This window comes from Mesoplodon bidens (genome assembly GCF_964165515.1).
Source record: "Mesoplodon bidens genome assembly, chromosome: 9".
Classification (NCBI taxonomy): domain Eukaryota; kingdom Metazoa; phylum Chordata; class Mammalia; order Artiodactyla; family Ziphiidae; genus Mesoplodon; species Mesoplodon bidens.
In genome coordinates, this window is record NC_138166.1 from 51,180,349 (window position 1) to 51,193,695 (window position 13,347).

The following is a 13,347-nucleotide window of genomic DNA, read 5'->3' on the forward strand; positions in this document are numbered from 1 at the left end:
ATATATTTATATATAATAGTAAATATTAACTGGGATATATGAGCTCCTTCCATGCAGAAATAGATTTTAGAAACTCACATAAAGAGACCATTTCTAATTTTTCCAGACAATTTTTTTTAACCTGGAGGAACTGGAGTAAATCGTTTCACTTAACAGATAGATTATTAGTAAAGTCTCAAAGGTAAATCTTTATCCTTATAAACCAACAAAATAGAATGTTAATTCAAAACAAAGTGACAACAAACCAGCTAGGAGTCGTCTAAGGGACAGAGTGAGGATAAAACACTAATTGGTTCATTGGTGCAGAAATGGGATGAAGAAAATTCTACCACTATGCTCCTACATAGAAGAGGGTAATGCAGGAAATTCTTCCTTGTAGTAGAATTCAGGATCAACCCTCTCCCCAACTCTGTTTTTCCAAGGACTAAACTACCAGTTCCTCCAGAAGATAAGTGGCAACCTGATGATTATTTCATTTATCTCTGTATAAGCCTTCTTTTGGGGACTGAGGGGACCACGAAGGTTTAAGGCGACACCCCCAGAGGTGACAAAAACGCACTGGCTGCGGAGATTGTTTCTACTGAAACTTTTATTTATTTATTATTATTTTTTATTTTTTGGCCGCGCCCTGGGGCACGCCGGATCCTAGTTCCCCCACCTGGGATGGAAGCCATGCTCCCTGCATTGGGAGCGCAGAGTCTTAACCACAGGACTGCCGGGGAAGTCCCAAAACTTTGATTTTAAATAGCACAAATTCGTCACAATTTCAAAAGAACCAGAAATAATTTTTATTGTAGGCACTTAAATCGAAGAACGCTAGAATTACTTCCCGTCCTGAAGGCTGACTGAATTCGGACTAGCAGCCACACTTCAGGATTTACCAGGTAGTTCAATAACGAAAACCTGGAGCTGTTCACACGCGTTTTCCTGCACCAAACGCGGAGGTGTTCATCCACGCCATGTTAATCCCATTAATAAGCGTAATCATCCTATCAGGCTGCAAACTTCACGTATATAACAGTGACTTTCCTACCGCGTGTCGCCTGCAAGCTACGGATCCCCGCAGCAACTCTGGGCCTTTGGCCGGGTCTTGGGAAAGCTCGGAGTCCCGCCCCGCCCTCCAAAATCAAAGCTGAAGACCGGTTTCCCCTGCTCACCGCGGTCTCCTGCTGCCCTCTGCCGGGGCCCTAGCGTCAGGCTACGGAAGGCGGCCGCGTGGCCCCCGGGGGGCGCCAGGAGGGTGACGTCACCTCTGTGCGCGGCCCCTCGCCGGAAGTTATTCCTGTCCACTTCCGTCCCTCTGTTCTTCTCCAGACCCCAGAAGGGAAAGTAAAGGTATCTACAGCGCCCAGTTATAGTCCAGGTTGAGGTCGGTGACTCGCTGCTGGTGTGCTTTTTCTTTTTAGAAGCGGGTCTGGGTGACTGTGCTGTGTAACGGAGTCCCATTCCCGTGCAGTCCCTTGTAGAGTTTCTTTGTGGGAGGAAGAGGGATGGAAGAACCCGTGAAAATACCCGTGGAATTTTTTTTTTTTTTTTTTTTTTTTTTTGCGGTACGCAGGCCTCTCACTGTCGTGGCCTCTCGCGTTGCGGAGCACAGGCTCCGGACGCGCAGGCTCAGCGGCCATGGCTCACGGGCCCAGCCTCTCCGCGGCATGTGGGATCTTCCCGGACCGGGGCACGAACCCGTGTCCCCTGCAGCGACAGGCGGACTCTCAACCCCTGCGCCACCAGGGAAGTCCCCCGTGGAATTTTTGAGTTAAAGACTCAACTGGGTTCGAACCTTGCTTCAACGAGCTAAGTCAAGCTAGTAAGGGAGCTCGGCGCTTTTTCTGAGTTTTGTAATTTTAGGAATGATGCCGACCTTTTAAGTTGTGGGTGTTAAGTAAGATAATGTGTGTGAAGCACTTAGTTCTGGTTTTACAAATTATACTCTTGATTCTGCCGCCTTTACCTCTCATACTCGGGCTTGTACTTGCCATTTTCTTCTCAGTATCTCTGAGAGATGCCTAGTATACAAGAGGTTATGCATCTCACGAGAACATTATGCAGTGTTAGCTGAGATTGAGCTCCTTATTCTGTATTACAAGTCCTGACGTTATTTTGTCCCCCCCCCCTTTTATTTTTCCATTTCTAGGAAACGGCTATTTTTCAGCTTTTCTGGAGGAATGCAAAGTTCTCTTTCCTTAAGACAAATGAGGTGAGAAGTTCATTGCTGTAAAGATCTCCCAACTTAGCTCGTTTTGTCAAAAGAAGACTAACTGGAATGTAGAATCCTGGAACCAGTGATTACTCATTTCCATTAAAAGCCCCTTTGTCTGGGGAATTGTGGAGCAGAGGGGCTCGTAAATCTTCCTTTATTCCTTAGACCTCACAAGTTACAGGTACAGAGATGTTCAGTGTATTTGTTAATTTTGGCCTTTAGCTCTTGGAATAGTGGCTTTGGTAATTAAAAACGTCAATTTGAGAGACAGATGGAAATAAGTTATGGAATATTAATTAGTTTTGAAATTTGTAGATTGAAGCAGTTGGTACTTCTTGCATTAGGTTGTTTAAGTATTTATTCACCACGCTAGATGTAATAGTATTTTGAATGGAGATTGGATGCTAAAGGAGTAAAATAAATTGATAGTCATCAGGCTTAACTTTTTTTGTGTTGAAAACTGAAAAATAACGGTTATTCTATTTTTCCCCTCTCTGTATATATTAATGTCCCCTCCCCACTTTTTATTTAAGTGTTATTATCCTAGCCACTATGCTGTTAAGCAGGTTGCCACTTAGAATGTCTAGGACATCTTTCTATTGTGTTAGATCTGCCTCATTTTAAAATTTCTATTTATTTATTTATTTATTTTTGGCTGTGTTGGGTCTTCGTTTCTGTGCGAGGGCTTTCTCTAGTTTGCAGTGTGCGGGCCTCTCACCATCGCGGCTTCTCTTGTTGCAGAGCACAGGCTCCAGACGCGCAGGCTCAGTAGTTGTGGCTCACGGACCTAGTTGCTCTGTGGCATGTGTGATCTTCCCAGCCAGGGCTCGAACCCGTGTCCCCTGCATTAGCAGGCAGATTCTCAACCACTGCGCCACCAGAGAAGTCCCTGCCTCATTTTTAAAAGGAGGCTGTGTAGGGGCTTCCCTGGTGGTGCAGTGGTTGAGAGTCTGCCTGCCGATGCAGGGAACACGGGTTCGTGCACCGGTCCGGGAAGATCCCACATGCTGTGGAGTGGCTGGGCCCGTGAGCCATGGCCGCTGAGCCTGCGCGTCCGGAGCCTGTGCTCCGCAACGAGAGAGGCCACAACAGTGAGAGGCCCGCGTACCGCAAAACAAACAAACAAACAAACAAAACACACAAAAAAAGGAGGCTGTGTAGTATTATATTGTATACATGTACCACTACTTATTAATCATTCTACTATTGGTGGCCATTTGGGTTTCTTCTTTTTTGCTGTGGCAAGTAATATTATAATGGTCATCTTTTTTTTTTTTTTTTTTTTTTAAATAACAAATGTGTATTCTTGTCCTTTATTTCCTTTGGATAATCTCCAAGAAGTAGAAATGCTGGGTTGAAAGATATGATGGATGGTACCAAATTCCTTAACAACAGTAATATTTGAGAATTCTCCCCATTTCTTCATATGTTTACCAACTATTGATACTAGTTACCATTGTTTTTAGGCTTAGCTAAGACTGTTCATACCATTTTGGGGGGGATCAATTTATTGCATTTATAGTATTGTAATCAAAACCAAATTTTTGTTGCTAGTTTTAAGTCCAGTTCAGCTCTTTTTTCCCCTATGTAAATAGAACACTTAGTTTTAGACTCTTAGTAACAAATTACTATAAAACAAATGATTCACTTCAAGTATTTCTTAAGTTAAAGGTTTGTGGGAAGATACTGTTTGAATGGGATCTTGTACTGTGAATAGACATTAGGAGGATAGGCCTTTCTGAAAGAACAGCTTAAAAAAAAAGGCAGGGAGACAAGAATGGTCAAGGATGTTTAGGACCCGAGATTTGAGAGCCATGGTGCTTTGTTGTGAGGTTGTAGAACAGAAGAGATAGCTAGAAAGGTCAGTCTGAAGACTTTACCTTCTAGGGGAGAGCTACAGAGATCAGGGAATCAGGGAATGAGGGACTTGATCACATCTTTGTTTTACAGGTGTACTGTGGGGGCAGTTTTGAGTGACTGATGTTAGAGAAGCAAGTTAAGCGGCTGTTATAGTCTGAGAGAATAGCAAAGAGTAGAGTGATTGGATTTCAGAGATACTGAAGAAGCTGAATCTACATGATTTAATGACTGTGGGGTTGAGGAAGAGAAAAAAAAACAAAGCTTACTTTCAGATTTTTTTTATCATGAGTGATTACTGAGTAATAGTGATTTCATTAATCAGAGGAGGGCTGGTTTGGGGGCTGGGAAGGATGCTCAGTTTGGTTTTGGACATATTAAATTGTGTGAAAGATATTTCCATGGAGAATAAATTATACACAAAGACAAAATCCCCCTATGACAGATTCAGGAGAAACCTTAATTTATTCCTCTTTTGTTAAGATATTTGGCATATATTTTTACTTACTTTTAGTTTTTCATCAGTAGAATTTCTTTTGAACTTTCTGTGACTCGTTCAGCCCTGTTTCTCAAGAGTAGAGTGTAGTCTAGAGTAGTAGTCATAGACATTTTTGAACATGTACAATCTTAATAAAAAGGTTTATAAATGTACCTCCAATATAGGTATATTTATTTACTAATTAGTTATATACATGTTTTATAGTACTATTGTATACATTTTTACATGGTGAAACATGTAAAAAGTAGAAATTTTAAAAGGCCAAGACAAATACAAGTTGGAGTTCTACTGTTTTCTTCCTGCGTCCCATTGGATAATCTCTCACCCCTCTTTGGAAAGCACTGGTTTTATCTACAGTTGTCAGTGTTCTGTCCCATGATCCAGTAGAGGTCACCCTGAGCATCTGGAAGAGAGAGCAAGTTGTTGAGCAGGGCAAGGTAAAGCCTTCATTCTTTTGTTAGGAGGATCTTATTTTTAAGTTTCTGTCTTCATGCATTTTTGGAAGAGTATGTAGTTATAGAGTAGTATGTGGTATTATGGAGACATGAAGAATAGTGAACTCAGAATATAGGGCAATCTAAAATGTGCTTTTGCTGTTTGCTGTTTACTTTGTGAGTGTTCTGCGTTTTGTTTGAATGTTATTTGAATCTATAGTTTTGGAATCTTTTGTTAATTCTTTGATGATTGGTGGATTATCTGAGTTACAGGAATGTTCCCAGCCTGTAGGCATAATCCAAGTTCTTGTTAGATTGTAGTAATTAAAAGGACAGACACAGAGGAGCTTTTCTTATATGGATCTTGAAAGCAGTATCTCAAGCCCAGAAATGTTCGTGGTGAGTTGGAACCATCTATCTCTATTTTCTATTTTATGCTTAATTAGCAGAGAGGAGAAGGGAAATGCCTCTTTTAAGTGATAAGAGCCTGTTGTAAGTAATTAGGAATCAAGAACTAAGTTTGTCACAGCTGTATAGTCTGAAAAGGAGAAAGTACAGTTAAAAAAGTATTATGTGTTGTTGTATGACTCAGACCACAAACAACTTAGGAACATAAACCATCTGACAATCTGGATAACAGAAGAAAACTTCTGTTGATTTTCTCATAAAATATTTCCTATAAATAGAGGTGCTTGTTTTAGTAGGGACCTATGATTATTATCATGTATAAGTTCATCCATCTTATGCCCTATTTCTAAATGATCAGGAAAATGAGTTATCAAGGTTTGAGTCACTTGATCAAAGTTACATGTGTTGTGACACAGATGCAGAGAGCCCTGAGTTAGTCTTTTATAAAATGGTGGTGAGGAGAATGGCAAAAGTAACTTTTAAAATGTTTACATCCCATCTCTCTGTATAGTTCCACATGCGGTGGTGGACTGTGTGTATGAAATATCCCAGCTAGATCATTATGAAGATGAAAATTGGTTTGGAGTTGTTGGGTTAACCCAAGAACCAAGGGGACATTAGGGTAAATTGAGTGACATGGAGATTGGGATCAGGAGCTATGTAAGATAAGAATTAAGGTTCTAATGATAGCATGGGTTTAAAGAGTACCATGAATCTAGAAAAAGGTGTTTAAGGTGGAAATTAGGTAGTATAAAGTGTTGGTTTTCAGGGCTAGATTTAGAGGCTTAAAAAAAATTTTTTTTTTTTTTGGCTGTGTTGGGTCTTCCTTGCTGCGCGCGGGCTTTCTCTAGTTGTGGCGAGTGAGGGCTACTCTTCGTTTTGTTGCGCAGGCTTCTCATTGCGGTGGCTTCTCGTTGCGGAGCATGGGCTCTAGGCACGCGGGCTTCAGTAGTTGTGCCTCACGGGCTCTAGAGCGCAGGCTCCTCAGTAGTTGTGGTGCACAGGCTTAGTTGCTCCGCGGCATGTGGGATCTTCCCGGACCAGGGGTAGTACTCATGTTCCCTGCATTGGCAGGCGGATTCTTAAACACTGTGCCACCAGGGAAGTCCCCTAGGTTTAGAGTTTGATAACCAGGAAGTGAGAACAGAGGCAGAGAAGTCTGGTATCTATGGGCAGAGGCAAGGCCAAAGATCTAGTAACTTAGAAGACAAGGCAGAATTGAAAGCATCAATTAGTAGGAATAAGCCAGAGATTTGGAAACCAGGAAGATAAAGCAGAGATGGAGAGGGGCAGTTGGTTTTGGGTAGCCAAGGCAGGCAAGGCCAAATTAAAAGAGGAAGGTAAAGGCAGGAATAATTCTGGGGCAGTGATGATGCTGTACTGCTTTTCTTTATGTTAAGAATAGGAGTGGCCCCTGACCCACAGATAACCAGAAGCAGTGAGCTAGGGAGTGGGAGTGTGGTGGTGGGATTGTTACAACAGCACCAGGAGAGCTGGATCCCTAGGTATTTTCTTACAGAAATGACCATGATACTTACAGGGTCATAATATGGTCTTTTATCTCTTTAACATGTGTGTTTGTATAATATTATATATGTTGTTTTATACAGCATTCCAAAAGGTTTGGGCTACCTGACCATTATGGCACCAAGAAACCTCTTGTATATGAGAAGTAACTTTCTTTTTGGTTCAAGACGTTGGATGATCCGATTTTCAGCAGAAATCCTCTTTAAATCAGTTTCATTTAGGCTTTTCAGAATGAAATGTGATAATGCAGACAGTGAACCTTTGGAAAATGAAGAACTGCTGAATAACCTACTTAGTATGGGTGTAGATGTTGACATGGCAAAGAAACGACAGCCTGGAGTTTTTAATAGGAGAGGTACTAATGAGCAGAACCTGAAGACATTCCTTCTGTCTAAAGGAGCTAGCAAAGAAGTGATTGCTAGCATCATATCAAGATATCCACGAGCCATGACACGCACACCTGAAAGTCTTTCAAATCGGTGGGATCTGTGGAGAAGAATTGTGACATCAGACCTTGAAATTGTAGCTGTTTTGGAACGTTCTCCTGAATCCTTTTTTCGGTCCAGTAACAACCTAAACTTAGAGAAAAATATAGAGTTCCTCTACTCAGTTGGATTGACCCGTAAATGCCTTTGTCGATTGTTGACCAGTGCCCCGCGTACCTTCTCCAATAGTCTTGAGCTGAATAAACAGATGGTTGAATTTTTGCAAGAAGTCTGTTTGTCTTTGGGTCACAATGATCCCACAGGTTTTGTCAGGAAGATAATTTTTAAAAACCCTTTCATCTTAATTCAGAGCACCAAACGGGTAAAAACTAATATTGAATTTTTACAGTCAGCTTTCAACTTGAACAATGAGCAGCTGCTTGTTTTGATACATGGTCCAGGAGCTAAAATCCTAGACCTTTCCAATGACTGTATGAGAAGAAACTACACAAATATCAAAGCAAGACTGTTTTCTCTTGGGTGTACTGCACAAGAGATACGGAAGTTTGTTTTAAGCTGTCCAGATGTGATCTTCTTGGGAGAGAAAAAGTTTAGGGATAAAATAGACTGCCTCATAGAAGAAAAAATTAGCATTTCACAAATAATTGAAAATCCTCAGATTTTGGATTCAAGCATAAGCACTTTAAAAAGTCGAATCAAAGAATTGGTAAATGCTGGCTATAACTTGAGTACGTCAAACATCAGTCTTCTGTCTTGGAGTCAAAAAAGATATAACGCTAAATTGAAAAAGTTAAACACTGGACGGGAATGTTGTTCTGGGGAATTAAGCAAAAGTCAGTCTTATAATGTAGTGACATAATTTCATTTTGAACTTGGACCTTTCAAAAAGGAGGTTTGTTTTCTTAACCACATATACGTATATAATGTTTCTTTGGATATTTTAGTTTAAAGGTTCATAAAAACTCATGGTCGGGCTTCCCTGGTGGCGCAGTAGTTGAGAGTCTGCCTGCCGATGCAGGGGACGCGGGTTCGTGCCCCGGCCCTGGAAGATCCCACGTGCTGCGGAGCGGCTGGGCCCGTGAGCCATGGCCGCTGAGCCTGCGCGTCCGGAGCCTGTGCTCCGCAACGGGAGACGCCACAACAGTGAAAGGCCGGCATACCGCAAAAAAACCCCAAAAAACCCCCCAAAAAACTCATGGTCATTATGCCCTGGTATAGTCTTCCCAGCTACCTTTTCTGTAGTTTGAACTAGTACAACACCCAATTTTATGATACAGGCTGTGGCTTTTGTATGAATGGTAGTTGATGAGTGCTATGGCAGAACAATGTGTAAAAAGAAAGTACAAAATAAGCTTTTTTGGTTTCTGTTCAGATTTGAAAATTGACAGGTTCATTTAGATAGTTCTATTTCCTATCATGGTTTTGAATGGCAACCTATTTCTCCTATTATTCCATGTATCTGATTACGGTTCATCTTCAAAATAGAGTGTCAGTAAGAATATGACAACAAAAAGGAATTTTTCATCCCAAATTCGACGTACTCTATTTAAACCATTAGTATGCCCCACCACTCCTCCAGTTCAGGCTCAATTTACTATGGGTATATCCTGATTTCTTTGAAGATAAGAGCAACTGTGATAGGCAGAATAATGGTTACCCAAAGATATCAATGTCTTAATTCCCAGAACCTGTGGATATGTTTCGTTACATTATAAAAGGACTTTGCAGATGTGATTAAGTTAAGGACCTTAATTTGAGGTCCTGAGTTGGGGAGGTTTTCCTGGATTATCTGGGTGGGCCCAGTATAATCATAAGGGTCCTTAAAAGTGGAAGAGGGAGGTAAAAGAAGAGGTCAGAGTGATGCAGTGTAAGAAGGACTTGACCCACTTTTACTGGCTTTGAAGGAGGAAGTGGACATGAACCAAGGAATGCAGGTAGCCTCTAGAAAATGGAAAAGGCAAGGAAGCATTCCTCCCTAGTGCCTCAGAAAGGAACGCAGCCGTGCTGAGACCTTGAATTTAGCCCAGTGGGACCCATGTCAGACTTCAGACCTACAGAACCAAAAGATAATAAACTGGTGTTGTTTTAAGCCACTGAGTTTATGATAATTTGTTACAGCAGCAAACAGACTGATATAACAACTAAATAGATGATTAGTTGCATTTTAGATGAAGAAGTGTACCTTTAGTATAGTATCTGTATTTCTTCCTCTTATACTTTTTTTATCCACCTATCTTTCTGGAATGGCTAATAAGTTAGTGTTTGTAGTTTCCTCTAAATGTATGGATAAAAAACTAAATGTAAGTAATAAAATCTAAATAAAGGAATACTTTTGCCTAATGAGTGTAGTTTAAAGAAATAATGATGGTTTCTGTATATTTATATTTTGTTGGTGTTTCTATTAATACAAAGAACCAAGAATTATTAGAGGTGTTGACTTAAGAACTGACAAACATGACATCTGTATCTTGAAGACATTCACAGTCTAGCTCTGACATAAACTGAAAGAGAAGGAACAAATTATATGACATTAATTAGTTTTAATTGCTCTCCAGAGGCATTTGTTTTCTAGATGTGGATCTTGAATTTAACAATGATGCTAACCTTTTCAGCCTTTTTTTTTCTTTTATTGAAGTACATATAGTTGATTTACAGTATTGTGTTTCAGGTGTATGGCATAGTGATTCAGTATTATTTTTGCAGATTATACTCCATTATAGGTATATATAAGATAGGTACATACACTGCCCCCCCCAAGATAATGGGTATAATTCCCTGTGTTAAGCCTTATTTCTTATCATTGATGCCTCAAAAAAACTTACTCCCACCAGTGATAGAAACCAAATGCCTGTTTTTTCAAGGCCATTTGTATGTCAGTGATCTCTTATATTTCCAATAAACTATTTGATGGCAAACATGGCATAATTTAGAAAGCATGGACTGTATAGAGACATTTCTTTAGAGTAGTATATCTGGGTACTATTCCTGACCAGCTCTGTAACTTTGTATAAATATTTTAATTTTACTGAACTTGTTTTCTCATCTATAAGATGAAAAATTGACCTCACAGAGTTGTTAAGAATCAGATGATATAGGGTCTCTAAGGTTTCTTGCACATAGTAACTTTTCAATGGTAGCCATAATAAATACGGTACTATTTTTAACAACAGCTTTATCAATGTATAATTCATATACCATACAATTCAATTTAAAGTATGCAATTCAATTTTTAAAAATACTCATAGCGCTGTGTAATAATCACCACAATCTAACTTTAAAATGTGTTTGTGCCCTTTAAAAGAAACCCTTTACCCATTAGCAGTCAATCTCCATTATCCCCCTCCTACTTTCCTAGCCCTAAGCAACCACTGATCTACTTGCTGTCTATAGGATTGCCTATTCTGAATGTTTCATATAAATGGAATCATACAATTTGTGGTCTTTTGTGACTGGCTTCTTTCACTTAGCATAATGTTTCTAAGGTTCATTTTGTACCATGTATCAGTATTTCATTCATTTATGTTGCCAAATAATATCCTGTTGTCTGGGTACAGTAGTAGTATTGGGAGTAAATTTTATTGTTATGGCTTAAGGTCCTGAGATGGGGAGGTTGTCCCAGATTATCTGGCTGGGCTGAGTGTAATCAAAGGGGTCCTTAAAAGTCAAAGAGGGAGGTAAGAGAGGAGGTCAGAGTGATATGATGTAAGGACTTGATGCACTTTTACTGGCTTTGAAGGAGGAAGGGGACATGAACCCCCTTAATTCCTTAAGTCTTCTGAGTTGTATGGGAATACTTTCTGAGGTATTGCTTTGAAATCTAACAAGTTTATAAGGAACGTGAAGGAGGTGGGCAGAGGAAATAAAAGTTTATTGGCATCAGCTGGTCATGAGGATTGTACCTGGGCTGATGAGATGATACAGCAACAGTTGCCAATGGCCAAGGAGGATGTGGGATGCACAGAAGTAAAATACAGTACTTATTTGGGGGGGTTGGGGAGGGACAGCTTCCTTTGTATTCTTTGTAGAAACAAATGGCTAATGCCTGTCAGGCAAGATTAACATTATATATATATATACACACAAACATATATAATTGTTTTTGAAGTATAGTTAATTTACGATCTTTTGTTAGTTTCTGGTGTACAGCAAAGTGATTCAGAATATATACTTTTTTCAGATTCTTTTCCATTAGAGTTTATTACAAGATAATTGAATATAGTTCCCTGTGCTATACAGTAGGACCTTGTTTATTTTTTATGTAATAGCTTACAACATGTCATATTTTAGGTTTGAGTCTGATTGAAGTAGAGTCAGTTCTTTTGAAAAATTGAGTTATAGACATATCTCGGAGATTATTGTAGAGATTATTGTGGGTTCAGTTGCAGATCACTGCAATAAAGTGAATGTTGCAATAAAGTGAGTCACATGGAATGTCTTGGTTTCCCAGTGCGTATGAAAATTGTTTATACTGTAGTCCGTTAAGTGTGCAATAGCATACTGTCTAAAAAAACAATACAAACCTTAATTAAAAATACTTAATTGCTAAAAAATGCTAAGTATCATCTGAGGCTTCGGTGAGTCATAATCTTCTTGCTGGTGGAGCGTCCTGCCAGGATGTTGATGACTGCTGACTGATCAGGATGGTGGTTGCTGAAGGTTGGGGTGGCTGTGGACATTTCCTAAAACAAGACAACAGTGAAGTTTAGTGCATGAATTGACTCTTCCTTTCATGAATGATTTCTCTGTAGCATGTAATGCTGTTTGACAGTATTTTACCCACAGTAGAACTTCTTTAAAAATTGGGGTCAATCCTCTCCAGCCCTGCTACTGTGTTATCAACTAAGTTTATGTAATAGTCTAAATCATTTGATGTTATTTCAACAGTCTTCACAGTATCTTCACCAGGAATAGTTTCCATCTCAGGAAGCCCCGTTCTTTGCTCATCCATAAGAAGCAACTTCTCATCCTTTAAAGTTTTATCATGAAATTACAGCAATTCAGTCACATCTTCAGGCTTCACTTTAATTGTAGTTTCCTCCCTCTTTCTACCACATTTACAGTTCCTTCCTCCACTGATGTCTTGAACCGCCTCCCCCACCAAAGTCATCCATGGGGGCTGGATTCAACTTTTTCCGAACTCCTATTACTGTTGATATTTTGACTTCGTTGCATGAATCACGAAGTTTCTTTTTTTTAAAATTTTTAAATTAAAAAAAATTTTTTTACAAAGGTTCTTAGTGGCATCTAGAATGGTGAATCCTTAATACTCTGTAATAAACCGTATGGAAAAGAATATGAAAAAGAACATATTCAACTGTACTTCAATTAAAAAAAAAAAGGGATGGTGAATCTTTTCCAGAAGGTATTCAATTTACTTTGCCCAGATCCATCAGAGGAATCAAAATCTATGGCAACTATAGCCTTATAAAATGTCTTTCATAAATAATAAGACTTGAAACGACTCCTTGATCCACGGGCTGCAGAACAGATGTTGTGTTAGCAGGCATGAAAACAACATTAATCTGTGCATCTCCATCAGAGCTCTTGGGTGACCAGACGCGTTGTCAATGAGCAGTAATATTTTGAAAGGAATCTTTTCTCCTGAGCAGTAGGTGGGCTTAAAGTATTCAGTAGATCATGTTGTTAACAGACGCACTGTCACCTAAGCTTTGTTGTTCCATTTATTAGAGCACAGGCAGAGTAGATTGAGCATAATTCTGAAGAGCCCTAAGATTTCTGGAATGATAAATGAGCATTGGCTTCAACTTCAAGTCATCATCTGCATGATCCCCCCAAAAAAAGAATCAGCCTGTCTCTCTTGAAGCTTTGAAGCCAGGCATTGACTTCTCCTCTCTAGCTATGAAAATCCTAGAATGCATCTTCTTCCAATAGAAGGCTGTTCCATCTACATTGAAAATCTGTTGTTTAGTGCAGTCACCTTCATTAACCATCTTAACTAGATCTTCTGCATAACTT

At 39.7% G+C, this 13,347-nt stretch overlaps 1 protein-coding gene across 1 annotated transcript; it reads left to right on the top strand.

Annotated features, from left to right (window-relative positions):
• The first annotated feature begins 1,294 nt into the window (after positions 1-1,294).
• On the top strand, positions 1,295-9,663 carry MTERF1 (mitochondrial transcription termination factor 1). Its single transcript, XM_081243421.1, is given in 4 exon segments — positions 1,295-1,369; positions 2,135-2,197; positions 7,009-8,176; positions 8,178-9,663. Coding segments are annotated over 3 exon segments (1,221 nt in total). The 5' UTR covers positions 1,295-1,369; positions 2,135-2,165; the 3' UTR covers positions 8,199-9,663.
• Positions 9,664-13,347: the final 3,684 nt, after the last annotated feature.